Here is a 26,874-nt window from a genome sequence, read left to right as displayed (position 1 = left end):
CTCAGGTGAATGAGGAAGTCAGAAGCCAGACTGTAAAGGGTTAAAGTGAGCAAGAGGAGATGAAGTGGGGGCAATAGGTATAGACTGATTTTTTTAGGAGTTTGGCTAGTAAAGGGAGAAGAGCTTTAGGACGTCATCTTGAGAGGGTGTGTAGAGAAGTTTTTTTTAAGAATGGGAAAGACTTTGGCATGTGTAGGTGGCAGTGACAGGGAGATCCTGAGGATCAGAGAGATTCGAGTGGGGATGGCTGAGCACAATCTATTTTAAAAGGTGGGAAGAGATGGGATGTTGGTTTTAATGAGAGGCCACCACTTCATCAGGGCCTGAGGTAATGGAGGTGTTCAAACAGAGAAGGGGAAGAGGAAACATGCCAAATAGCCTCTATATTCTCTATAAAGTGTGAAGTGAGGCTCTTAGGTGGGGGGGGTCGGGGGAGACGGGGGGAATCAGAGGTGAAGGAGGTCTGAGGAGAGAAAAGAAGGTTTGAAACTCCTCAACAGAGAGTGGAACAGAGAATCGGTGAGAGAGGGCTAAAAGAAGTTCTTCATTCACTTCACTACTCATTGTAGTGAGTACCCAGTTAAGGCTAAATAATACAAATCTGTAGTGGACTCGGACAGCCTGGTTTTGTGACTTCCTCTAGTTCAGCTCGGAAGCATGAGTGGGCATGGTGGAGGTGGACAGTGGGAGTGATCCAAAGTTGAGGTTTGAAAGGCATTAAAAAAGGAACAAGGAAATCGAAAGTAAAGGACAGTGTGCAGTTGCATTGTTTACACTATGGGGTTGAGACAGATAAGGGAGAAAAGTCAAGTCAGGGCAGAGTGTTATTTTTAACAAAAAGCCATTCAATGAGAAAAGATCAAGTCTAGAATGTTCCTTTCCCACTCCTTGCTGGGATGAGACTGCATGGATAGTTACAGCATGTCAATTCTCAACACTATTCAAGTCATTTTAAAAGTAAAGGATTTCTTCTTTCTAATAAGGTGATACACCCATTCAAAGCAAATATGCTTAAGGTTGAAAGGACAGTACTTTTAATTCAGAATTGCTGATATCCTTTTGAAAAGTACCCTGTAATAATCCTACAAGCTATAATAATGCCTAGCACTGACACAGCATTTTAAGGTTGCAAACTGTTATATCATTTTGTCCGTACAAAAAACCTGAGGTAGATTCTATGACTATTCTCATTTTTACAGATCCAGAAACTGAGGCAGAGAGCAGTTAAGTGACTTGTCTTTGGTTGCATAGCTGCTAAGCATTTAAGGTAGGATTTGAACTCAGGTCTTGACTCCAAGTCTCAGGGCTCTACCCACTGTGCTGTCTAATATACAAATATAATTTCTCTATTTCCTCAGCAACTGATTCATTCATTCATTAAACAACTAGTTGTTAAGCATATGCAAATAAACATATACAAATTATTGTGGTGGAGACTGGGGAAAATAGAAGGATAATGGGACCCTTCCTCATGGATCTCACAAGCTAGCTGTGGGTCCCTGAAACAGACACACAAATTTGCAATCTGTCTGATAACTATAATGCAGAAGAGAATATGGGAGGAGAACAAGAAGGGCAAAAAGTACTGCGGCTACTTGGAAGAAGGGATAATCATTTCTCATTGTGGGCATCAGAGGACAGTTTCTGAAGATGTGGCATTTGAGCTGGATCTTGAAGGATAAGTAGGATTTTAAAAGGTACAGTAGAGCAAGAGAGTTAAGGGAGCGCATGCTAGGTTTTGTGAACTGTGAGCAAAGACATAGAAGCAGGAAGATGGAGATATACTAAGAATTAAAATACAATTTAGCTGAAGTCTTAGATAGGGTTAGTGTTAAAGTTGGCAGTAGAAAGTATGATGTACAAAAATAAGGAAAAGTCTCATGGGGACATTTGAGGAAATATCCAAAGTCTGGCTGGTGGACTTCAGACAATTACTGATTCCGTTAGAAATTTTACTCCCAATTTCTCCAGCCTTACTTACCATTAGGATCTTCCCAGTCTCTATAACGCTTCTTGTACTGAGTTAATCTTTCATCTGTCTGTGCTCCCATAGGCTTGGCTAGGTTCCTGAATGTCTTAGGATTAGTGAGATCAACTTCCTAAAATACAAAGCAAAATCCAAATCCAAATGTTTGAAAGCCCTTGGTTTTGACCGACGTAAGTATAAACAGGTTGGAGCTTCAGCAAGTATGGCGATGTATATCTGTGCCCCAAGAAGAAATTCCAAGAAGGATCAGGAATCCTGGGGAGCCGGTGTCACTTTGACATTCGTGCCCAACACTATGTAGTAGATGACAGATCGAGTTATTCTGAAGATAGTCACCTCAGAAGCAATTGCATATTCCCTTGAGAAAAGCATGCAGGTCAGGTCTGGAGTATATGAGCCACCTAATTCAGCATTTGTCAAATCACGACTCTGTGAGTGGAACTCTCCTAGGTGCTGGAATAGGAGGAGGGAACCTTTGAACTCTGGAATCAGGGGTAAACAAAGGCACCAGAAGAGCCTCTAATTCGTCTCCTTCTGTAGCATCACACATAAAACTGTGGGGTCAGTTGCTCCTTTTGTCTTCCCTACCAAGATGACCTCCCAATGTTCTGACCTTGTAGGTGATATGAGAAAACTTGGAGATGATAATCACTGGGAGGAGCTATCTTTAAAGGGCAAACGGCAAGAGACGAAGTATTCCCAAGTAGGAATCATTGGGGGTTTTTTTGGCCTCAGTTTAATGGACATTGTTTCAGAGACCTAAAATTTACCAGATCCAATTAACTAATTTATCAATTAATCAATCAGGCACATGAAGATTTCAGAGGTAGATGTCTAAAATCTTTGCCTGTTTTATTTTATCTCTCACTAAATCACACTGACTAGTCCTGGATCTATTATTTCATGAGTAGGGAACTTCTGGATTAGGACACTCTTACTTTTGCTGACTATCACCTTCCCTGCATTATATAGTTTGGAGAGTTGTCCAGGGTGCTCAGAGGTTAAGGACCATATAGCCGGTCTGACTCAGAGGTGGGACCTGCACGCGGGTCTTCCTAGCTTTGTTAGAGGATGGCTCTCTATCCATTTTCTATCAGGTGGTCTCTTCAAAAGATCACAATGTCTTGCCAATCAGTGAGGTTTTTTAATGTAATGTCTGATCTGTGTAGTTCCTGGTTTTATGGAATGGAATTAGACTGTACAAAAATAAATTCACTTTTATGAATGCAAGTCATGTTATTAGAACTTGCTGTCAACACTCTGCTTCAACTATATAATCAAGTATAAACTATAGAAAATTTCATTGTTTCTTCTCCACCAGTGTCTTCCTTAACTGATTTAAAAAGAAAAAAAGCCCTGACTTTACCTCAGATCTTTTCTGTCTCCCACTATAGTATTTTCTAGATGTGCACTTAGATGCACAAATTATCTAAAAAGTGTTTATCTTGAAAGTTTCAGCAATATATGTATGCCTATCAATATATTTTATCCTCTATTTTGTCTCTTCCTTTTTCTTTTTCTTTAACAATGTAACCAGTGTGAGGACAGGGACTGGATCTTTTTTTGTGTGTGTCTTTTATGAATCACTAGAAAAAGGAGGACTTTCTGGGTAACAGTGATGTCCAAAAGTTCTCCTTTGAGATAAAGCCCAACAACAAATAAATCTGGTGAATGTGCCATCAATAATGGCAGGGTAGATTATACAAGCTGTATAAAATCAAAGTGCAAACTTTTCCTCTTTTTCAACTTTTTAACTTATTATTAAAGCCTCACTAGATAGAAACTAAAAGAAAAAAAGACGAAATAAATTTGCCTCTTTCCATAATGATTTTGAATACACTCTTCTTTGCTACTTAACACAAAATGACTCCCCCACCTGACTAATGATTTCACCAAACAATAATCTCAACATTTCTAAACACTTTAAGAAATCTCCATATGCTAACTTCTGTCTTTTCCAGTGCCTACTATTTGACTAAGTTTGAATCGGTGAATTTAAATTGGGGGAACACAGTTCCAGCCACCCTTCTCTTCCCTAGATGAGGAAACTGAAATTCAAGTGAGATGTTCAAAGTCACCTAGGGAATTAAGGAGCAAGTCCAGGATTTGAACTCAGTTCCTGTGACTTAAATTCGGTACTCTTTCTACCCGTTCATCCTTGGGTCTCTCCAGTTATCCTGAATCATCGCTATTTGACTGTAACCATCATGAAGGAATGAACAGTCAATCAGATGGTCGTTAAGCAGAGCAGGTGCCTGGCCTGATTCAGACACAGATTAAGGCTTGTCACTGATGCTGGAGAAGTGGCAGGGATGGGGGGTTTGAAAAGTCTCAGAGCAATTTTAATTAAGTGTTAATAACTTAAATATGATGCAGTGGTTCCTGCTTCCCAGTTTCACTGCTGCACTAAGATGCATGGCCTATCTTGTCTGTCCGGCACAGATGTGGATGCTACTATGGTCAGGCCACATGACTCAGACAATGGCCAAAGTCCCGAAGAGGGACCAGAGGGAAAATGCTGGGCATACACACCTGCCTACCCTCCCCCTTCCCCCAGTGTGTGCCTCGTGCTGCACTTCTGCCTGAGATTAGTGACAAAGACTTTCCAGGGGGTGATGAGACTGCTTAAGACGTCACAGAGAATTGAGGGGAATATTTTTTGCTTCTCATGGTGCATGACTCCATATGTTGATGACATGCTGGGGAGCTAACATAGATTTGGGGACCAGACCTGAGAATTCCGTGGCATATGGAATCCCAGTGAGGCATCTGTCACTGAATGCAGATCAGCGCAACTTAAACAGGGTTCCAAGAGTGACGTGGGTCACAGAGCACTGTTAGAGGCAAAGCTCAAGACCTGATCTGCCTGACTGTAAGGCCTCCTCTCCCCATGTGAGCCCTCACTGCCCCTTAAGCAAAAGCCAAAACAGTTGAGGCAACAAGCATGCCAAGTACTGTGATTAAAAGCCAAAAATACAAACACAAGCGACAAAGGATACTAAGAACTAGCAACGATATAAGCAAAATAGTAAGGTTCTAGAACTGATAGAAACACAAAGTAGGTCCTTAAAGACTGGCTGCCTATCGGAAAAAAGTGACATAAATAAAACATTTCAGAAGTTGGAACATCTCCAGTCTTTTGAAAGTTGTATTCTACCTTCAAGAGAATAACGTGAGATTTACCTGGGAATCATAGTCTGCTAAGACCCAGGGGAAGACCGGGTACTGCATGAGGTCATTGTAAGACCTGCCAGCCAAGGTGTTCAAGTGCATCAGGTACTGGAAATTGCTGATTTCGCCTCTCTTAATACAGAAAAATAAATATTAATATTGCAGTTCATTTCAGTATATTCAATCACTCTGACTTTTCTCATCATCATAGCTTATACATTTTATTTCACACTTACAATGTGGCTGCATTAGAAGGTAGATTTTTATGCACTGGTTCCTGTCTCAGGTCTTAATTACTAAATAATATGTTACTTAATTACTACATAATTACTGAACAATAGTTAAGTGCTTTCCTTGAAGTCTGGCCATGAAACTATAAACTATTAGGAACGATGAAATGATTTTCATTAAGCTTACCTCCCATCTCTGTGTTACAGACTTCTCTCCTACTAAAGTGCTAAGCAATCCAGACCTAAGGGATAAAGAAACGTGAGAGCTGGAGAAGACCATGTGGTGATAAAATCACATGCACCATCTGTTTAATGCAAGGATTTTTACAAAGGTCATTGTGATTTGCATAATTTCAAACTGTATACTTCTGGTAGGTCTACACTCATTATAAGGGAGGCCAGGCACAAAGACCAGACCTAGATTCATCATAATGGAGGAAACCAGCAGAATTCCATGGAGGAAATTCCCAGGCTACCCTGTGGGGAGAATTTCATTGAGGAAATCCCTAAAGTAGAAAGCAGAGAAGGGGAGTTACATGGGGAGTTAGGGGGTGATGAGGGATAGAATGCCTCCCACCCCCCCTCTGCTCTGTCATGCTGCCATGTAGACAGAGGAAGCATAAAGTCTCCTTTGCTTCATGCATAACTGAAGGCTTTTGCACTGCTGACATGGTGTCCGGCTGACAATCTTGTCTCCTTCCCCTCTCCCCGTTAAACCACCTGGGACTGCAGAGAGTGGGAGGAGCTGTTACCAGCAGAGGCGCTCTATTCCCCTTGCCCTCTTTCTCTATTCTGGTCCCACCCAGAACCCATCTGGTAAGTTAGACAGTGGGGAGGGCATTCCATCCCTTACCCTTCACCTTTGCTTGGGCTGCCTGACTGCTCACAGGATTTGAACGAGTGGGAGAGAAGTCACTGATTCCAGACAGAGATGGAGGACCAGCAAGACTTACCATATCCCCTGCCTCTCCCATTTGAGATATTACAGGCCTTCCCCTCTGCTCTGCCTCTATGGCAGACAACTCTTGGTATTGTCACCTTAAGTAATTAAGTCAGCCTAAGGCCTCTGACCCTTGCCACCAACTTTACAGTGGAACCTTCTTCCCACTCCCCGAGGGCAGGGACTATCTAGCTATTTCTGTCTGTATCCCCAGCACTGGGCACATACTAAGTGTTTAATAAAAACTTTTTCATTTATCCGTTCATTCCACCTAGCACAGGGATCTGGTGCCCCTTCTGACTTGATTCTCCTATAGTGTGCAGGCCTGAATCAGCCTCCGGCCCTCATTCTATGGCTTCCACTGGGGACAGGAAGACAAGGCGTTTCAAATGAATGAGAACCATGACAAGAACAAGAAGCACCAACACGATTCATCCCTGCTCTATATTCAACACACTGGTAAGCTAAGTCAATCTTTTATCAGGCCCCTTGCTTTTGCTGGGCTGATCTTCTGTGCCAACCAAATCCTGAGGTTTAGGACAGCTTCTCTAAGACATCCATGACTTACCCATTTACCCATCCTTGATCTACTCTGGAAATATCACAAGTTTTACATTTAAAATCAAATGTAGAAACGAATTCTTAGTTATGGATTCTTGGTTAGATGGGCACTCTAGAGGTCTAATCCATCTGAGCTCCTGTCATTCTGGAGTTAGTAAACTTGAGGAAGAAATACAAATGGCTTTTGAATAATCAAGAAAAATTAATGATAACAACATTTATCTACATATTATACCAATTCATACACATTGTCTCATTTAATACCCATAAGAACCCTATAAGGAAGGTGTTGTGATTAGCTCCATCTAAGCTCAGGGAAGGCACCCACCTTGCCCAGGGTCACACAGCTAGGAGTCTACTGACTGTCCAGTCCTTACTCTATCAGGTTGCCTCTGAATACACGTTGGTTATGGAAAACTAGTCAGCTTAATAAAAAAGACTCTACATTTTCTCATTCAGAACTGAATTTGTAAGAATTAAGGAAATATACTAGGATGTACAACTAAGAGAAACAATGAGAAAGTGATATTGAAAATGGAAATGAATTTTTGCTTCTTTCCTACATGCTTTTAAAAGTTCTTGGGAGTAGGAGCCTTATAACTGGCAAGTGTAGAAATTATTTAGTCAACAAGGCAGGTCATGATAGAGTACTAAAGTATGATTACCAGTAAGTGCAGCGACAACCACACTGGCATAGCCAGGAGGGCTGCTAACACAGGTTCTTAGATCTGCTTTCCTAGGAGAGAGATGTTTAATGGGTCAATAATCTTTTTGAATTACATTCACTAGTTCAGGGGAAAAGTTGGCACCCTGAACTTCAGAGAAAATACAAGCAGAGAAATAAGGACCAACAGACAGGGCTCTGACTACCTGAATCAACTATACACTTTACATACATCCCAGAATTGAAAGAGCCTTTACATTTGAGCAGTCAGAGAGCTCTGAACATACCTCAGAATCTTGACCAGGGAATCTCATAAGTGAGCCCCCAAAGCAAAATACCAACTCAGGGTATATATATAGTTCTCAAGATATCCCAACAACCCTCATGACTCAGTGCCTAATTAGAAATTAGCAAAAGGTGTGAAAGCCTTCCTACAAGCAAGCCTCCCCTAAGGAAGCTTTCCTTAATGGGCTCCACATGAGGTCTATTAATGGGCAGGAAGATCTTAAATTCCATTAACATTACAGTAAGGAAAGGAAAAATATTCTTTAATGGAGTTGTTAGCCTGTGGCATTTCTTGTGACAATTACAAACAATGATGTATTTGGTACTCCTTCCTATTAAGTTATAGTTATAGATAATAAAAAAGTACTAACTTTTTAATTTTTTTTAATGACACACACGACTGACTTTTTAAAAAATCTATTTAGAATCACATGGATTAGAATCAGATTCTGATTTCACACTGTATGAATTCTACAGCAGTCATAATTCGAAGAGAACTCTGAAGCCAGTTAGTCTAACCTCCATGAAAAAAACGAGGGCACAGTTACTGAACTTGCAGTAAATCCACCATTTTCTGAGAAAATAACTGGGCTCTTATTTTGTTCCTATATACTATGAAGTACTGTCAACTTAAATTGTGTCTACCAACAGTGAAAGGGGAAAAGGCATGTGGGCTGCTCAACTGACTGGTCTTTTTCCCCAGCCAAAGGAATGCACCTGATCTCCCAGTCACTGGGCTCTACTTACCCTTGCTCCACACTAGTGTTTGGTCGCTGCCCAGACACTGACTCTGAACTGTCTGTCAAAGATGGCACCACGGCCAAAAATCTGCATAAAGAAAAAGAATAACTGTGTGAGAACCAAACCAAAATCTGGATTAACCTGGTAGATATTAAGTTATTTATTAAAAAGATGACACTGTGAACTACAGATTGGCTTGTGGCTGCCACCTAGCTTTTGCCTGCTTATTTCACCATTATTCATTCACTGTTTGCTCCAGCAACATGAAATCATTTTCAGAGAAGCAAAAAACCCAAACAAATCAACTCTGACACAATTATGTTAAATATGTTGGAAAAAAAATCATGAATTTCAAAGCAATACATAAAGATTTTTCTATAAGATTTTAAAAATTGTTTTCCATATTCTTCTTCATGAGCAGAAATCTTCATGAGTTGCCTGGTTTTAAATGAACACTCACTAAGAGGACTTGAGGTTTCTTAAATGACTGTCAGATAAAAAGTATAAGATCATGGGAAGCAGCCTGGTGCTATGGAAAGGGGAGGGGAGGGAGGGTTTCCGGGTTCAGATATAACTTCTGTCATTACCTTCCCTTGGTCTCAGCTTCTTCATCTATAAAATGACTAAGTTGCCTTAAATAAATAGCCTCTGAGGTCCCTTGCACTGTAAAATCTATTACTTTAACATATGTTTAAATAGTAGCAAATAATTTGAAATTAATTCAAGAAATTATGACTTTTAGCTGATTTTTATTTGTCTGAAGCTACACAGGAATCTTTCCTAACAAGAGTGTAATAGAATGTTTTGTAAAATAGCTAATGATATTCAACATTTCCATCCTGAAGTATGGGAAAACTCCCAAGATCTCATACTCTCTCTAATTTCAATGAACTATCTCTTTGCTCACAAATTTCTCAGAGAAAGATAAGCTTTCTTATTTTTCACTGAATTTCTCTGTACCCTTCATTCAGAAGAAGCGGTGGGTAGTAATGGATTGGAATATGATATAGTCAGATGGAGAGGCTGGGGATGAGAGAGTGTGAGGTTAGGATAGGGGACACGTTTCCCCTAAAAGGCTGCTAATTAATTATTACAAGGACAGGAAGAGAAACAGGAGAAGCCTTTGGGTGATAATGGAGCAGATGGAGAGAGAATCTTGCAGTCTCCAAGGGATGAAGCAGAGAGTAGGGTCAGGCTTGCATCTGTTACCCTAGAGACCGACAAGGGGGCCTGGGGCATTGGAGTTGGGCTGGGCAGTGATCTCCACTGCAGAGGCTGACAACCAGGCCAGTCCCTGGGTGTCTACTCTCCTATCAATTAGCTACCAATTCTATCCATCTATATGTCTCAGCACATGATTCCTCTTTACTCACACTCTTCCCCTTCTGTGGTTTTACCAGCTGGACCAGGGTTTAGCACAAGTAAAATATAAGATTTCTATGGCCATCTTATACCTTAATGATCAAAGCTCCACTGACTGATTATACAGTTGGTAATGAGCTTGCCCAATGCTCCTGTCAGAGGCACACAGGTAACTAGTGTGCAAACTTTTAAAGGGAACAAAGGCAAAGGGACAGGGTTTCCTCTTGTTTTAAAAGCATCAGAAAGAATCTCTTAGTCCTAATCTGGAGAAGCATTTTCAATGAATGAATTATTCCTCTGCTACATTAAGAAAAAGAGTAATTAAAAGGACTCAGCTGTCAAGTCACCAGAAGAGTAAAAAGTATTTCACCAATTAAAAAACTACATAACAGGGCAATGAGACAAAAAAGCTGACTCTACTTCTGATCTTTAGACATTGGCAAAGTTGAAGTATTAGTAATTCCTTCACTATGGCTAATATATGAATTTAAATGCTAGGTTCTTAAGTGTAACATATGCCCTCATATGACCAAAAATAATATATAATAGAAATATTTTCAAATGGATGAGACCTCTGGTAGACTTTGTTTCTGACTCCCTTCTGAAAAGCAAGAAGGTAATTCCGTCCATCTCCTGAGAAAACTTCCACAGCAATAGGCTGGAAAAAAAAAGAAACATGAGAAAAACCCAGTTATGAAATCATGTCTCACAAACATAGAGACCACATACAAACTTCTGAATTTCCAAGTTTTAGAAACATTAAAATGAAGATTTCAGGGCATCCTTAGAGCAGTAAGCTCTCAACAGGGAGACCTGCACACCCCTGCAGTTTGCCTTCTTTGTTGAATTTCCTAGATGTTTATTTTAATAACAAATCTGATTATTCCTGTAGCTATGTTTGCAAAGAAGAAAACACAAACAATACAGTTATATAAAATTATTAAAGTATGTTTATTAAATAAGAAAAAATAAAGTTACAACTAGGAGATTCAAAACTCTTTCTTTCCTCCTCCCTTCTTTCCTTCCCTCCCTCCTTTCCTTCCTTCTCTTCTGCCAATAAGTCTTCATGAAGAACTTCTCTGGGCTATGGTACAGAGTGCTACGGACACAAACAGAATGGAAACAATTCCTGAGACAAAACATTTTATTAGAGGGAAACAAATGTGTACACAGATAAGTAAATGGAAACTATATATAAAGTCAATACCGAGTGATTTCTGGCAGGGAAGTGGCTGGGAAGGATGGTGGTGGAACATTAGAGAAGCCTCGAAGGTTTCTAGGAGGTCAAAGTGAGGAAGAAAGGCCTTCTAGATAGGGATGACAGCATGTGCAAAGGCTTTAGGCTGTGGACAGTATGTTGTGTAGAGGGAACAAGAAGGAGGCAAACTGGACTGGACTACAGGGATGTACAAAAAGCCTGGACAGGCAGGATAAGGTCAAATGGAGGAGGACTCTCAATAGGAGGGTTTTTAATTTTATCCTAGATTAAGTGGAGAACCAATGATGCTTCTCATGCAGAGGAGTGAGTATGTCTTTGGAAGCTGCACAGAGGTGCTGGGGAGAGAAGAGACAGATGGGAGACGAGTCAGGAGGCCCCTGCCGCAGTCCGGGCGGGAAGTGATGAGAGTCTCAAGGACAATGGCAGCTGTACGAGTGGGGCAAATGCATGAGATAAGGCCTGGCAGCTTCCTAAATGTCTGAGATGAAGGGGTGATGTTAGAGCTAAGCCCTGAGGAAAGCCAGGGACTGTAAGAGGTATAGGGGAGAAGGGAATCTATTAGGGGATTGACATGGTTAGACTTTGGCAGGATAGGGAGGTCTGAGATAGAGAGACCGATTACAATGCTACTGTAGTCATCCAGAAAAGAGATGACGTGAGCCTGTGTGAGGCTACTAGCCCTGGGTATGTAGAGGAGGGGAGGGAGGAGAGCAGCCGTGGAGGAAGAAACATGACTGGCTATATGGGGTGGAAGGGGAGGGGAAGTGAGGAGCTGAAGACAATGCCAACACGAAGAAGCTGGTTGACTGGAAGAATGCCCTGACCAAAAACTGGGAAGTTTGGAAGAGGGGTGGGTTTTGGGGTAGATAACAGTTGTATTTGGACATACTAAGTCTGAGATGTCTCTGAGACATCTACTTGAAAATGGTTGGGCAGGGAGAGTAAGAAACAGCTTAGCAGGATGATGCTTCCCCAGAGCTAATGAAAAGACTAGGGCTAGATACAGAGCATGTATGCATACTGTGGGGCAGTTGCTTTTCAGCTGTGACCCCATTTGGGGTTTTCTTGGCAAAGATACTGGAGTGGTTTGCCATGTCTTTCTCCAGCACATTTTTACAAATAAGGAACTGAGGCAAACAGGGTTAAGTGACTCACCCAGGGTCAAACAAGCCAGTGCCTGAGGCTGGATTTGAAGTCAGGAAGCTGACTCTTCCTGACTTCAGGCCGGGCCCTCTATCCACTGTGCCACCTACCTGCGCATGTATGTATACAGCATGTTCCAAAAGTTTCAGGGCAGTTTTAAGCTATTTAAGCTATTAAGCTATATTTTAAGCTATTTAAGCTATTAAAACTAAGCTTTAACTTAAAGGTTAACAAAGTTAAGATTTAAAAGGTTAAATTACACGAAGACTTTTGAGTTTATATATATGTCTAACACAAACACATAGCAATTATAATTCAATAGTAATTATGGTATTTATAGTAATTATAATTAAGCCCATGTGAGCTAATATAGTTACCAACAGAGCATGGAGATAAGAAGGCGCAGAGCAGAGTTCTGGGGTTCACCTGTCGTTAAGGGGTGGGATATGGATGATGATCCAGTAAAGCAGATGGGGAAGGAGAAGTCGGATGAGTGGGAGAACCAAGGGGGAGCAATGTTATGAAAACTGGAGTGAAAGAGATGTCCGGATGACAAGTGTGACAGCTATGTGGGGGCCTATCGTTTAAAATGACATGCAAGACAGGCTGCTACATACAAGAGGGAAGAATTTTATCTATAGCATGATTCAATGTGAAAGATAGTCATATGCTTTTAAGAAGTCTCAGAGCTAAAATATTATAATAAAGTATCGTTTACTCACTCAAACAAAACCCACCTGCAACAGATACCTCCTTTTATGAACTTCCTTGATATCCTCATATGCAAAAATGCTGCATGACCTCCTGAGCTGACTGGGACCTTGTCTCGCTCCTCTTGGAATGATTGGCTCATGCATGCTGTTGGCAGTCAGAAAGGATGATAAATGAGAATGTAAACAAAGATAAAGTCATTGGTAAAAATGGACTGTCTCATTTGCAAAGCCTGTTCTGCGGCATCAGGGACAAGAAAGCATTACTTAACATAGGAACAGTTAAATTAATTTTAAAGGCTGAAAATAAAATTACCAAGTACTCATAGATTATTTTTAATACCTGTGAGCCTTGATAGAGATACATAATATAAAATATTCTATTTGTATTATTGCTGTTAGAAGTAATGAAGAGATATATTACAAAACTCAAGTAAGATGTTCTAATTCAGTTTCTGAAAAATAAGACTTTAGCAAGTGTGTCTGCATCTTTTATCATGCCTCATATTTCATAGTAGTGAATCGTAAACCTTCTAATGTACTTGAGAGGACTGGGCTGGAAGACACAAAGATCTCCTCTGATGACATCATCATCAACAACATAATTAATAATTATCACCATCTCATTCTCATTTCTTTTATTAGTGTTCAGAGAGAAACAGCCTTACAATAAGACTATCTGTAGACCCTTTCCTAGAGGGATAAAATGGCTTCTTTTTGCAATTAAATAAAAGTATTGGACTGTCAGCTCTTTCCCTGAAGCCTCTCTTAAGGAATCTTCAGTACAATTCCAGGAACAGACATGATGATGGAGATGATAGATATATACTTCTTCTCTCCCCACAGGATTTTGATTTTTTTTCTGCTAGGTCTCTATAGTTTCACAGTTTTTCATTCCATGTAGCTTGGAGATTATGAATATTTTGCATGGTGATATCTATTAAATCTTTGAGGGGTAGATTCTTAATTTCTATGACCTACAGTGGCATCTTACATAGTTTCTAGCATAAGCTATATTGATCAATAAGCCTGAGCTCCTTAACGATAACTCTTTAGCAATTTCTAGTAGCAAAAACTTCATCCTGAGTTACAATCACAAACCCACCAGTTTCTACAAACATATTCACACGGCCCTGCAGTTTGTCTGATGCTTCCTTGTTGACATATTATTGATAGATTTCCTACAGATGTTATCCAAAGAGGACCTTCTAATTTCACTCTTGGATTTTCATAGGCTTTTCACAGAAGTAAGCGATTTGCTGTGACATTCGATACATCACATGATGAGTACTTTTGTTAGCCCTTACTATGGTTTGATGAAGTGCTGTCTATACCAAATCAATTTCTGTACGATTTTTTTCATGTCCTCTGAGAAGATGGAATCAATCCTCTTTCCTCTTTTAAGTAAATGTGGATGTTTTTATAGTTGCCTTGGGGTGGTAGGTTCTGTGTTTTGATAATGTTATAAATATTTTTATTAGGGTAATTTCTAAATTTGTTGTCTCTTTTACAGTCCAAAAAGACTGATATTTCATAGGCATTAATTGCTTTTAAAATGTTCTTTCTAAAGTGTTTTGATTTCAGGAAGACTTAGTCTCTTAATATGCACAGCCATAGTGTTTTCCTCAACAAATTTATGTTTAATATGTATTGACTGGAGAAGACCAATGTGTTTGTAGTTGTTGCCTTTATACATTGGTTTAAAGTGACCCCTTGTTTCATGTTCAAAGCCTTCATTATTTATTTTTCCTTAACTTACACAAGAATTTTACACTTATCATGTTCATGTAATATTTTTACATCTATGGAAAAAGATCCTATAAGATGGAGAACCAGATTAATGAGTGTGTGTGTGTGTGTGTGTGTGTGTGTGTATGTGTACGGAAGCCCTATCACTTGATATCATCTATGCACAAGTGATTAATAAGATGTTTATGTGTGACTCCCTCTTTAACTTCAAAGCCAAACTTGGTTCTATTTGGAGAGATACCAATGAGCTTAAGGCCAAGTAGAGCTTTTATAGGCTTAAAGACAGAAGTTATGTTTCATCGTGTTGGTGGCATTTAAGAATAAAGAAGTCTTCCGAGTGGATGTCAAATGCTCTGATACTCTCACTACCCTTGACTTTGCTTTATACATTTGTAGGACAGAGATAAGCCATTAGTACTGAATTCAGTCAAAGGCTTTGCCATTAGCAATAAAGGCATCCTATTTTCACAGAATCATAGAATTTTAAAATTGGAAGAAATCTTAGTGGCCACCTAGTCCAACACATATAGGAAAGGAATCCCTCCTATGACATGCCTGACAGGTGATCATCTGACTTCTGCTTAAAGAAGAGTTTGGTCTAGGTAGGTCTTTATCACTCATTCAATAATTGCTGAATATATAACGAACCTCTCTTTCTACCCCTGGGATTGTGTTCAAATAAGGCAACATCAAGTTCAAGGACTGATTAATGTACACATAAGAAAGCTGTTTTGAAAACCAAAGAGGTCAAAAGATTTGTTTCAAACTGTTGTTAACTGACATACTATCAGAATAAAATCAGTTCTTGTTATAAAGCTGCTAATAAATGCTCCTGCTAAGACCACTAATGTTCTAAAAGCTTGTGTGGCAATAAAAAAATGAAGGTGGGAGATTTGACTTTCCTTTTAAAATCAATAATAAAAACAATAACTGGTACTTGTACTTTCAAGATTTTCAAAGATATTTCCTTCCACTACCTCACCCTACCCACATGATATCTTTGAGAGATGGCTTCTCTGGGTGGCATGATCCCCATTTTATGAGTGAGAAAAAGGTGCAATAGAGAAGTTAAGTAAATTGGCAGCGGTCACACAGCTCATACATGTCACACATGGAACTTACTGGTTGTGTGACCACAGGCAAGTCCCTCAGCCTCTCTGATCCTGCTCTTTTCATTTATAAAATCGGGATGAATAATGCTTCCAGTGCCTCCCTCACAGGACTGAGGGCCAGTTCAAATGTCAAAAGCATGACAAGAACGTCAGTTATAACCGTCACTTACTTTTGATTACAATCAAAACAAAACTTCCCTTGTGTGTTGGCTGGCCTTTGGGTGTTCACTGTCACCTCTTTATTAGGATGGAGGGAAGCATGGTAAAGGGGACAGAGCATAGAATTTATTCAGGTGATCTGGGTACAAATCCAAATCCTTCTACTCACTATTTGTGTGACCTGAGCAAGTCACTGACCCTTTCAGGGTGAGAGCCCCTCCCTGAGCAATGAGAGTGTAGATCAGAGGACTTCATGTCCTTTCTAGTTCTAGGTCTGTGTTCCTAAGAAAGCAGAGGGAAAATCTGTCAACCAGTAAATTCCTAGTTCCATATGAATCACAAGGACAGTCCACTTTTCTCTGGTGGTCAGGGTATATCAAGAAACCCACTTTGCTGTCATGCTTTAATCATAAAGCGAAGCGAACTTTCTAAAGACTTGTATAGTACTTGAAATAAATTCTATATTTGCACATGTAGACAGCTTAAATAAAAATGTAAACAGAAATTTCAAGTTGTCTAATGCAGACTTTGACAGTGATTTTGGCCAGTCTACATAAAGGCTCTCTTGTACGACCCTGCATAACTGAAACTTAGTAACACATTGTAAGGGTTATGGGATTTAAAGATCTTCCATGCCCCGTTGGACTTGCTGATGTAGCAGGAAGGGGCGGAGCAAGAGGAAGCGGAAGCCAAGCTAGCGTTCCTGCGTTGGCTGGCGGTAGTGGTGACGGCGGCAGCAGCAGAGGCAGTGGCAGCGTGAAGCCCTTTTTGAGTTAGGACTGCTAAGGACTTTCTGCTAAGGACTCCTGCTGAGGACTGCCAGGGGCCGGAGCTGCTGGGAGCGCTCTTCCAGGACGCTGGGTGGTTGCTGTGAGTGGGGAGAGGAGGACCTTTGCCTGAGGTAGCCTGTTCTGTTTTAAAGGCTTGAAAATGTGGGTGCTTTCTACTTTATCTACCTGTGCCAATATCATAACTACTCTGATGGCTTTCACTTTCTGGTTTTGGGACTCAGTCTTTTGGTATCTTAATAAATTTTCTAGTTTATTTCCTCATATGGCAAACATGACGTATTTTCTAATGGATAATTATATCAGCATATTTGTAATCTCTATAGGCATTGTGAATATGGCATTGCTGATACACACATGATTACCAGTTTTCTCAGCACCTACCACAATACATTGCATGGAGTAGGTACTTTATAAATGTTTATGGAATTAAACTGATGCATATAAATTAAGTCACTACAAATACTTATATGCACGTTATTAAATACTTTTTTCTCCATCTGCTAAATTACATTCTTTGACTTCAGTGGTTTTCTTACTTTGGAGGCAGGGTCTCAATATCCCGAATCTCTCTGGTCGCTGTCATTGTAAAGCCATCAATCACATAAAAATGCTCTTTACCAAAAAGAAGTAAGCCTTCGCTAGTATCCAGGCCTTGGACTCGAGCACAGCGGTACATGTGTTGAATCTGTAAGAAAACCATCAACTTTCAGTCAATGAGGCTAACAAAGCTTTGATCACTAGTTATTTTTCTCACTGATACATAGGAAGTAGGATGTTCTTAATTGTAGTCATGAAATTTATTAAAGTCATCATATGACCGATCCTCTGGACTTTCCTAACCTTTCTTGGGCTAACAAGACTCAAAGTTGTCCCCCCATTTATTTCTTTTTGTAAACAAACATTTGAAATCATACCGTTTGGTGCATCTTGATTTATTAACATTTAATGTTAATTTAATTTTTTCTCAATGACATGTAAACAAATTTTTTTTAACATTATTTTTTTAAATTATGAGTTCCAAATTCACTCCTTCCCTCCCCTCCCCCACCTTAAGAAGGCAAGCAATTTGATATAGATTATACATATGCAGTCATGTAAAACATTTCCATGTTAGCCATGTTGGAAAAGAAAACTCGGGCCAAAAATAAAAGGATAATAATGTTTAAAAAAAGTATGCTTCATCAGTTCTTTTTTCTGTTAGGTGTACAGCACTTTTCGTCCTAAATCCCTCAGTATACTGGCTTTGTTCCCTATTCCTCACTGAAACTTTGATTAGCTCCTGATGTAAAAGGCTGAAATTTGTTTGAAATTCTGTTGTTTTCACAAGTGGACAGAACTGGTGATCTTTCAATGCAGGAACTGTTTTCTAGGCAGCTACAATCCCTTAATAACAAGACTTATTTTAAGGCTAGTCAAGAAAAGTGTGACAGGAAGAAGACAAAGTCAAATAGGTCTCATCTCATGACCAAGTTGAAATCTATTTCCTGCAATTTTAGAATATAAAAGCCAAGAGCCAGAGTAAAAAAGTTTATTAATGAAAAAGTCTGAAGAGTGATCTGGAAGAAAAAGCTTTCCTACAACATCAAGATGAACACCTACTTTCTGCTTTTGCCCTTGTCACAATGTCAATGACACAACTACTAGGAAGAAGATGGAGGACCCACAGGTTCCTTTGGGATTCTGAGATGTCCTCACATCAGTTCATACTAATGATGGACAGTGGACAGTGTAGAATCCTGACATGTGTTAAAGCTTCAACACAATGACAACTCATTTATTTACTAAGAAATGGTGATGAGGAATGGTGCACAGTGCAATGGACAGAGGGTCAGCCTCAAAGCCAGACAGATGTGGGCTCAGGTCCAGCCTCTGGCCAGCTACTCATTCAGCGCTCTTGTTAACTCTCTAAGACCATAAGTTGCAGAGAAGGTGGCAACCTGCATGGGGAGAGGGAGTTTCCTCACAAGGGAGCTCACTATAATGGTGAAATCACAGGTCCAGTCCCTAACCCTAGTACAAAACGCAATGATGCAAACAGAGTACCATTTGATCTTCACTCACTGCTGACACACAAATATAGGACAAAACTTTGTAGTCTTGATTTAAGAGTGCTTACTCAGTTCCAAGAATTTCACAGATAGGGGAAACAAGTTCTTTGCTGAAGGACTTATCTAAGATCACAGTTTATCACAGAGAATAAAAGACAGATTCTCTATTATCCTGACAAGAACCTTACTGACCAAATCACTGACCAGCCTCCCCCAAAGCATCTGAATTCAATTCTTCAGTAAAGCAAGATGGAATGTTTTTAAACACGATACCTTTTCTCCCTCTTCCAGCAGCCGCAGTAATGTTGCGTTGTCTGTTTTCTCTTCCTCTTCTATGGAGCTGCCCTCAGCAATCTGGTCTTGTAGTTGTTCCTGATTTTCTTCATCCCCCCCATCAGGAGCAGAACGAGATCTTTTCAGAGGAGGTTTAACCAGACCTGTAATGTCATCACCAAATAAATCATTGTTATTGTCATAGGGACTAGTTTTTCAGTGAGACCCTTATCTCCCATAGTTTAAGGAGCTGGAATTCACACTTCTCTGATGTGAAATCTTTGGCAGGCACAAACCACAGTGGGCTTGTTTGCCACCAGAGAGGACCCTAAAGAGAAATAACTGGCCTACTTATATGATTCTCTAAGGCAACATTCTCAATGAAGAGAGAATAAAAATAACAGACAACCAGAAAATAAATTAAACAAATTATTTTTATTAAAATGTTAAAAATATAAAAATCCCCACATTAACGCCTCTTTCTGGCACACAGGTAACCCTGGATTCTCAAAAATTCTGTCAGTATTGTATGAGCTTTGGCCAATTCTACCAAACTGGGAAGACTTTGAGTGTGGTCCCCACAACTGACTGCATACACAACGAGGTCTCTTTCAGCATGAATGATAAATTCCCAGGAATGGTTGCATGTATTTGATGTGCACTACTTGATTTTATAATTATGTAAAAAAGTGGCAAACGGTTTCAGCGCAATGGAAATATGAGCGTGAATCTGAATATATGCAGCTACTTGAGCAGGAATCATTATTTGCATTAATTGGGACCTAGCCTAGCCTAGCTGAATGTAGAGAAGTTGGCAGTGAAATTTTTGTCACAGTAACTAATGGAAAAGATAAAAATACAATATGGATCTTTATCCTTGTGGTCTCCTTCTATTTCCACAGTGATGATAGCAGAGTGCTTAAAAAAGGGAGGGGGGAACAGAAGGTGCTAAGGATTTCAGTTTAGTTTTACCTATAAATATTAACTTAAATGTTGATATTCTAAATGTGCAATTTTGTTCAACAAGTAACAGCAGACACATGACTGAATCATATCCATATTGACATTCTTAATATAGATAAAACAAATAAAAACAAAGGAACCACAGATGATTAGAAAGACAGCTTACAGATCTTCTTTATAAAAGGCAATAAAAGAGTAAATAGAGCTGGCTTTATCATATCTCCAAAGGCAAAAACACATCTTTTCAAGGGATATCTGGTCATCTCACCTCATAGGCTCAGAGATATTTTAAATAGATATTTGTGTGCATATGCATATATGAATTATAAAATGTCACAGAAATGTTAAAGTATTTACTTAAATTCATATAGTAAATTAATAATGGAGTTGTTGGGAATACAAATTTTAACACAATCCATTTTTCTTTCTACTTGATTATATAAAAATCTATTAATTTTGAATCAAATTTCATTTTACCCACAAAGAAATTTGGGTAATAATATCCTAGTAACTTCTGATGATCATCACAATTTCAGGAATCCTAGAATTTGAGAAAGGGAAGTGATCTCAGTGGTCATGTAATACAGACCTCACATAGACAGAAGGACTCATCCCTACAGCTCAGCCACAAGTGTCCAGGCAGCTTCTGCCTGATGACCTTGAAGGAGGAGAATCCACCCCCACCCCTTCACTTCTGGAAGCTCTGATATTAGGAAGTTTCCCTGACATGGAGTCTAAACTGCCCCTTGTGAGTACCCCCGCCCCTGCCTCCCCCAACCCCACCCCTACCCCACTGCTCCAGGGCCAAACAGAATGAAGGTCAAATATCCCTTGTCTACATGATGGCCCTTCAGTTATCTGAAGGCAGCTATCAGATCTCCCTTCTCCTCCCCCCCCCCCCAGCCGTCTCTTCTTCTGGCTGAGAATACCTACTGCCTTCAGCCACCTTTTATATGACATGAACTCAAGGCCCTTCACCATCCTGATGCCCCTCCTCCAGACCCTGTCCAGCTTATTCTTAAATCATGGTCTCCAGACCTGAAAACATGACTCCAGATGAGGTCTGAAAATGAGAGAGCTCTGTGGGACCATTATCTGGAACCCATATCTCTCCTAACTCTGCTCCAAATCACATGAGTTGTTTTGGCTGCCACATCACTCTGCTGACTCACGTTGAGCCTGTAGGTCAACACAACCCCCAGATCACTTTTATGACTGCTGTCTAATTCTACCCACTTAGAAAAATCCCTAGCTGTAAAAATTTAGGGCAATCTCTTTAGCCCCAGAAGTGAAATGGCCACTTCCTATTGGTTACAATGCATCAGTGACAAACCCAGAAATTGTCTATTAGAGTGTTAGCTTAAAATAACAAAGCATCCTAGAGTGTGATGAACTACAGATGTCACCATCAAACAGCTGGCCAGCACATAACATACCCATCGGAAAACAATTAAGTGATGCCTCATTCTCCACCTTCAGCACTGAGATCAAACCAATACAATCCTGAAATGAGTACTTATTCCCAAGTCACCTCAGGATCATGAAATTAATCATGGCTCTCTCCTATCCCTATTTCTTCACGTTCTAACATGAAAGAATTTGAAAGCCAAGCAGCCCGTGAAAGACTAACAGAGGCAAAGGATCTGTTTCAATGAAGCCACAAAGAGGCAGCCTGACCTTTAACTTTGGCAATGGTGTCTTCCCCGTGCTCTGGCTCTTGCTGCGTGGACTCGCCTTCGGAACTTTCTACGATGGCATCCTGGACAAACGCTGGATTTCCCGAAGCTAGACGCATATAGTATTCTTTGCTGTCATAGCTGACTGCCCTCCGGTATCGAGCGGGCTTCTAAAACATAATCAAGGAAAGCCTCATCAGACCATCTTTCCATGGAACAAGAAAGCTAGAAGCATTGAAAATCTAAGGTTACTGAAGGGAAGTGCTGTATAATTTTATGTTACCTATCTCCCAGATGTTAGTTAGTAAGCAATAAGTATTTTCTTTAATATGATGAAGATATGAGTACTTACTCTAACTGTGGCCAAATTAATGTCCTATAAAGAAGCTCTTTTTGTATCGTCTTTTGTATTTTAACTTTATATGTGAATGTTTTAAAGAGCTAACCAAATAGTATAATGATGCCCCTATTAGGAAATGATAAAAATGTCAATAGCTCTGCACCCTCAGAAATAGTGATTAGCAATGGGAAGCATTGGAAAAACTCCCTTTGCAGCACTATACACATCCCTGTTGGGCTGCTGCTCACATACAGGTCCTTCCAACTGCATATGCAGAAATTTCCTTTCCAGGAGTCTTTTGAATCTTGTGTTTGTATTTCCTATTCAGTCTTTACTTTTCAATTAGAAATGCTCAATCCTCTACTCCATTAAAGATCCATTAAAAAAAAAAGATCTATTGTTTTCTCCCTGTAGAATTTTACTCAGTTATTAAAGATAAATTATTTTTAATTTTAAGCCCCTATCCTTTGTCTTTTGAAATATTCCAACTCTTCTGGTTTACAGTAGAATCTTCCAGGTCTTGGGTGATTAGGACGATGGTTCCTTGGTATCTGAACTATTTCTTTCAGGATGTTTGCAGTATTTTTTTTTAACTATGTTGTAAAAGCTTTGGATTGTGGTCATGAAATTCCCAGAAATTTTCCTTTTGGAGTTTCTTTAAGAGGTGATTGATGAATTCTATCTATCTTTACTTTGTTCTCTTGGGTCTAATACATCTTGGGCAGTTATCATTCAGGATTTCTTAAAATATAACGCTCAGATTTCTTTTTTATCATGGCTTTCAGGGAGTCCATCGGCCCATTGTTCAGGTTAGTTACTTTTTATAGCAGAGATTTTATATTTTCTTCATTTTTTTTTTTAGTTTGTTCTAGTATTTTTTTTTCTGTCTCAGTTACTCATTTCTTTTTGATCCATCCCAGTGTTCAGGGAATCTGCTACTTGAGTAAGTTTTCATCACTTTCTGTTCTAAACTACTTATTCTGCTTCCAGTTCTCTCCTTTCCAGCTTTTATTTCATCTTTTCTTTAATCTCTCATTTCATTTCTTTTATTCATTCATTTATTCACTTTGTCTTTGTGGAAAACCCACTTCTTCCTCTGACTCTCCGCTTGACATGGTTATGGAGTCCTTCATTTGGGGTATCTCTAGGTCTACTGTAATTCTTTCCCTCCACTCTTAGTGCCTGAATTGGGGGCTCTTATGCCAGGGACAAGTTCATCTCCATCTGGCTTCTGGGGGTGGTCACTAGCCCTGGTGGGTCTGGACCTGACTCCCCTGGGTACCTGCGCACTGGCCTTCACCTTCTGCCCTCAAGCCCGGGGGAGCTCTGAGGTTCAGAATGCTGGAGGCCAACAAAGACCAGCTGAAAGACTTCTGTGGTCTTCTACCTATCTCCTGCTTTCCCTAAAAAGGGTCCCCTTTACTAGCCTTGCTCTTGCTTCTTTTTCACCCATATAAACCCTATCTACTCTTTGGGTCGACAGAGGGCAGTTCTGAATACAATCTGCTGGCTTTTGTCTGGACTTGTGATTTCAACGGTGTGGAGAACTCCCAGCGTGGAAGGCCCTCCACTGCTCCACTTTGTTTTACATCTTATAATCTCAAGGACAGTCACAGAACAAACATATATCAAAATAGGACTTAAAATAAGGTCTTCCTAATTTGAAGGCTGGCTCTCTAGTCATTACATTAAGCTGCCTCATGGGACTAATTCTTCTTCCAAGGTCCTGAGTTCAGGAACACTCTACATAACGTTGTCTTCCTATAAAGTCATTTGGACTTTAGATTATAAGCAAGATGCACACTAAAGTCACAAACCCTCACAGCAGCTGATCAGCTCAAATAAGCATTCATTTATAGTATTCCAGTGGAAGTGACCAATACCATGCCCCATAATCCCCCGTCTCTTCATCTAATATCCTTTCTGAACAAATTAATTACTGACACTGGGCAAAGAATTCCTCTATTCATGAAACAAAATTAAATGCAATTCTAGCTTCACTTCCTACATCCATCTGTGTGAAAGAAGACATATGGTTTATGAATTAATTTACAATTTAAATAAATTATCATGAAATTGGGAGGGCCATCTAAAAAAGGAAGAGTAGTGAGCTGCAGGAAACCATTAGACATACTACAAAGAGAGTCGTATTTCCCTCTTATTTAAAAATGATTCTCTATTTGCCCTGTTCCCATTTCTCCTTAAAATACAGACAATATAAAGGTAAGGGTCTGAACAGCCTGTGAGATTAAACACCAAGATCACAGACCCACTCAGGGAAAATTGCTTATCTAATCTAATTATTACTATGAAGTCTAACCAAAACAAATGTACTTTTATATGCAGTATGTTTCTGAAAATGAAGATAGTTCTGATATAGAAAATTACCTTCTTTTTAAATCCATAACAATATAGGGGAATGAGCTTTAAATGAAGAGTGGAGAGATAAACAGGGAATAGAATTTGAGCAGTTTAAAAATAAAATTTGTAAAACAAACTAAAAACTTTAAGTGTACTAAGAATTCTATAACAGTGAAAATTCAGAGCACTAGTATAAGCCTCTTATTTATTCTATGGGAATAAGAACCTTTTAAAAAATAGGGGTACTGATGTATTGATGAAGTACTTATTTCAAATTAAATGAAGGCAGAGTTAGGGAATAGTTAGAAGTAAAAGAGTGTCTAGGAGATCACTGCACAGAGTGGTAATTCTAGGCTATCAGAATCTTTCTTTAACCACTTTTGGACGTTGCAGTGTTTTCTAAGAAGCGTCCAAACTGCACTCAACTGGCCAACAGAGAATAACAAAATAACCTATACTTATTTAAGTCCTAAATTTTGAAAGGTTCATTCTTTCTGATAAATAACACCTTATTTGGCCCTTCTATCCATCTCGACATTCCCTCCCCACCTCCACCACCAAAAAAAAAAATCTTGAATTTTATAAGGTTCTGTCTTCTACATAAATCACTAAGCAAATAACATTTATCAAGCATGACCAATTACTAAAGCCAATATAAGTTTTATTAGGAACAGTGAAAATTTAGCCTGTTAGTGAGCAACATACAAATTCTACAGAAATGATTAGGCAGATTGGCAAAGGACAGAAGGACAGAATTCAGCAAGAATCTACTGAATCTTTAAACCTTAAAGTATTTATTGAGAAAGCAACTTTGAAAACCAATCTTTTAAGTTAGTTTGGTCTATCATGCATTAAAACTGTGCATGTAGTTGACATTCTTTTAGGTTACTTTATGCTTTACCTTTTGAGGAATGGTATCATCAGGAGGGTCAAGCTGCTTACTTGGGGTGGCAGACTGAAAACAGGGGATTAAGTACAGAGAGATCAGAAAAAAAAATCTCATGTGTGTGTGCTGTGTGTGTGTATACACATGACAGCAAGGCCTTCTTGAGTTACTGGTGAAATATGAGCTAGATGTGAGCTATATACTCGAAGAAAGTAAATTTTGAAGTCTAAGCTGCTTGACATGATGAAATTTTGCATTTATGATTATTTTATGAATGACACAAAATAATTCAAATACCCATTGTTGCTGATGATCAGTACAAACTCTTCAAACTCTCTCCCTCTCACTATTTATATGTGTGTGTGCATAAAAACCATAAAACCTTAAAAAAAATTCACCTTGCATATGGCTTGATATAGTACTAGCTTATTTGATTCTCACAACAACCTTGGTAGGGAGGTTCTATTATTATGTCTATTTCACAGATGAGGACACTGAGGCAGATAGAGGTTAAGGGACTAGCCAAGGGTCACAGAGCTGGCATCTGAACTTGGCCTCCAGACTCCAGGTTCCATGTTCTATCCAGTGCCACCTACTAAAATACATAGACTAGAGGATCTCAGACTTTTAAGTCTGGCAACCCCTTAACATTCTAAAAAATTACTGAGGAATTAATAGCATTTTTGTTTCTATGAGTTTTATCTGTTGATATTTACCACATCAGAAAATAACTGAAAAATAAAAAAAATTATTCATTTGAAAACAACAATATACTTATTACATGTTAGCATATATTACATATTTTTATGAAAAATAATTATATTTTCCAAAAAAATAGTATAATGAGAGGCGCATTAAAAAAAACTCTTTAACGGCTGGCTTAAAAGAACAGCTGAATTCTCATATTTGCTTCTACATTCAATCTATTGTGATATAATGATCACAATAAACACAGAAATAGCTAATCATTTACATAACATCTACTATGTGCCTAGTACTGTGTTAAGGGCTTTACAAATATTATCTCATTTGAAATTTCCAACAATTTTTACATTTGAGGAAAGGGAAGCAAACAGTTTAGTTAAGAGGAGCCTTTCCCAAGGTCATGTGCCTAGTAAGTGTCTGATGCCAGATTCTGAACTTGGGTCTTCCTGCCTCAAGGCACCAACAACTGCCTCTTTGGTTGTTGTGGTTGAAGTATGTGAAAAAAAATCCAGCTTCACATGAGTGTAGTTGAAAAAGGGAAGAGTCTTTTAATATGCAAAAAATCTCGCGGACCCCCTGAAAGGCTCTCAGGGACCTCCACTGGTCTGCGGACCATATTTTGAGAACTACTGCCACAGAAGGTACAAAAATCTAATGCTTGACAGCATGTTCAACCTGTCGGTCTATACTAAGGTAGGTGAGTAGCAAGTTTAATTGAGGACATATAAAAGCAACGACTCACAATTACACAGGGATTTATATTGGAATCAAGACTGGACTTGTGATTTCATTAACACA

The 26,874-nt window shown here is 39.3% G+C and overlaps 1 protein-coding gene across 6 annotated transcripts in view; it reads right to left on the bottom strand.

Annotated features, from left to right (window-relative positions):
- The window catches only part of WDFY3 (WD repeat and FYVE domain containing 3), a 325,015-nt gene that overhangs the window by 31,384 nt on the left and 266,757 nt on the right, over window positions 1–26,874 (bottom strand). For 4 of the 6 annotated variants that reach the window (XM_069093019.1, XM_069093044.1, XM_069093026.1 and 1 more), the window contains 10 exons: window positions 25,387–25,440; window positions 21,786–21,954; window positions 19,146–19,309; window positions 17,361–17,509; window positions 13,041–13,161; window positions 10,514–10,599; window positions 8,586–8,666; window positions 5,576–5,630; window positions 5,171–5,290; window positions 1,982–2,099 (listed from right to left, as the gene is read on the bottom strand). In XM_069093019.1, coding sequence (XP_068949120.1) covers window positions 1,982–2,099; window positions 5,171–5,290; window positions 5,576–5,630; window positions 8,586–8,666; window positions 10,514–10,599; window positions 13,041–13,161; window positions 17,361–17,509; window positions 19,146–19,309; window positions 21,786–21,954; window positions 25,387–25,440 — 1,117 coding nt within the window. The remainder of the gene's footprint in view (window positions 1–1,981; window positions 2,100–5,170; window positions 5,291–5,575; window positions 5,631–8,585; window positions 8,667–10,513; window positions 10,600–13,040; window positions 13,162–17,360; window positions 17,510–19,145; window positions 19,310–21,785; window positions 21,955–25,386; window positions 25,441–26,874) is intronic. The other 2 variants (XM_069093035.1, XM_069093062.1) reach the window with 1 other exon arrangement.

Source organism: Petaurus breviceps, unplaced genomic scaffold (assembly GCF_028583685.1).
Source record: "Petaurus breviceps papuanus isolate PSGF00001 unplaced genomic scaffold, PetGlider_PUasm1.0 126, whole genome shotgun sequence".
Classification (NCBI taxonomy): Eukaryota; Metazoa; Chordata; class Mammalia; order Diprotodontia; family Petauridae; genus Petaurus; species Petaurus breviceps.
This window is presented reverse-complemented; position numbering and strand designations above follow the sequence as displayed.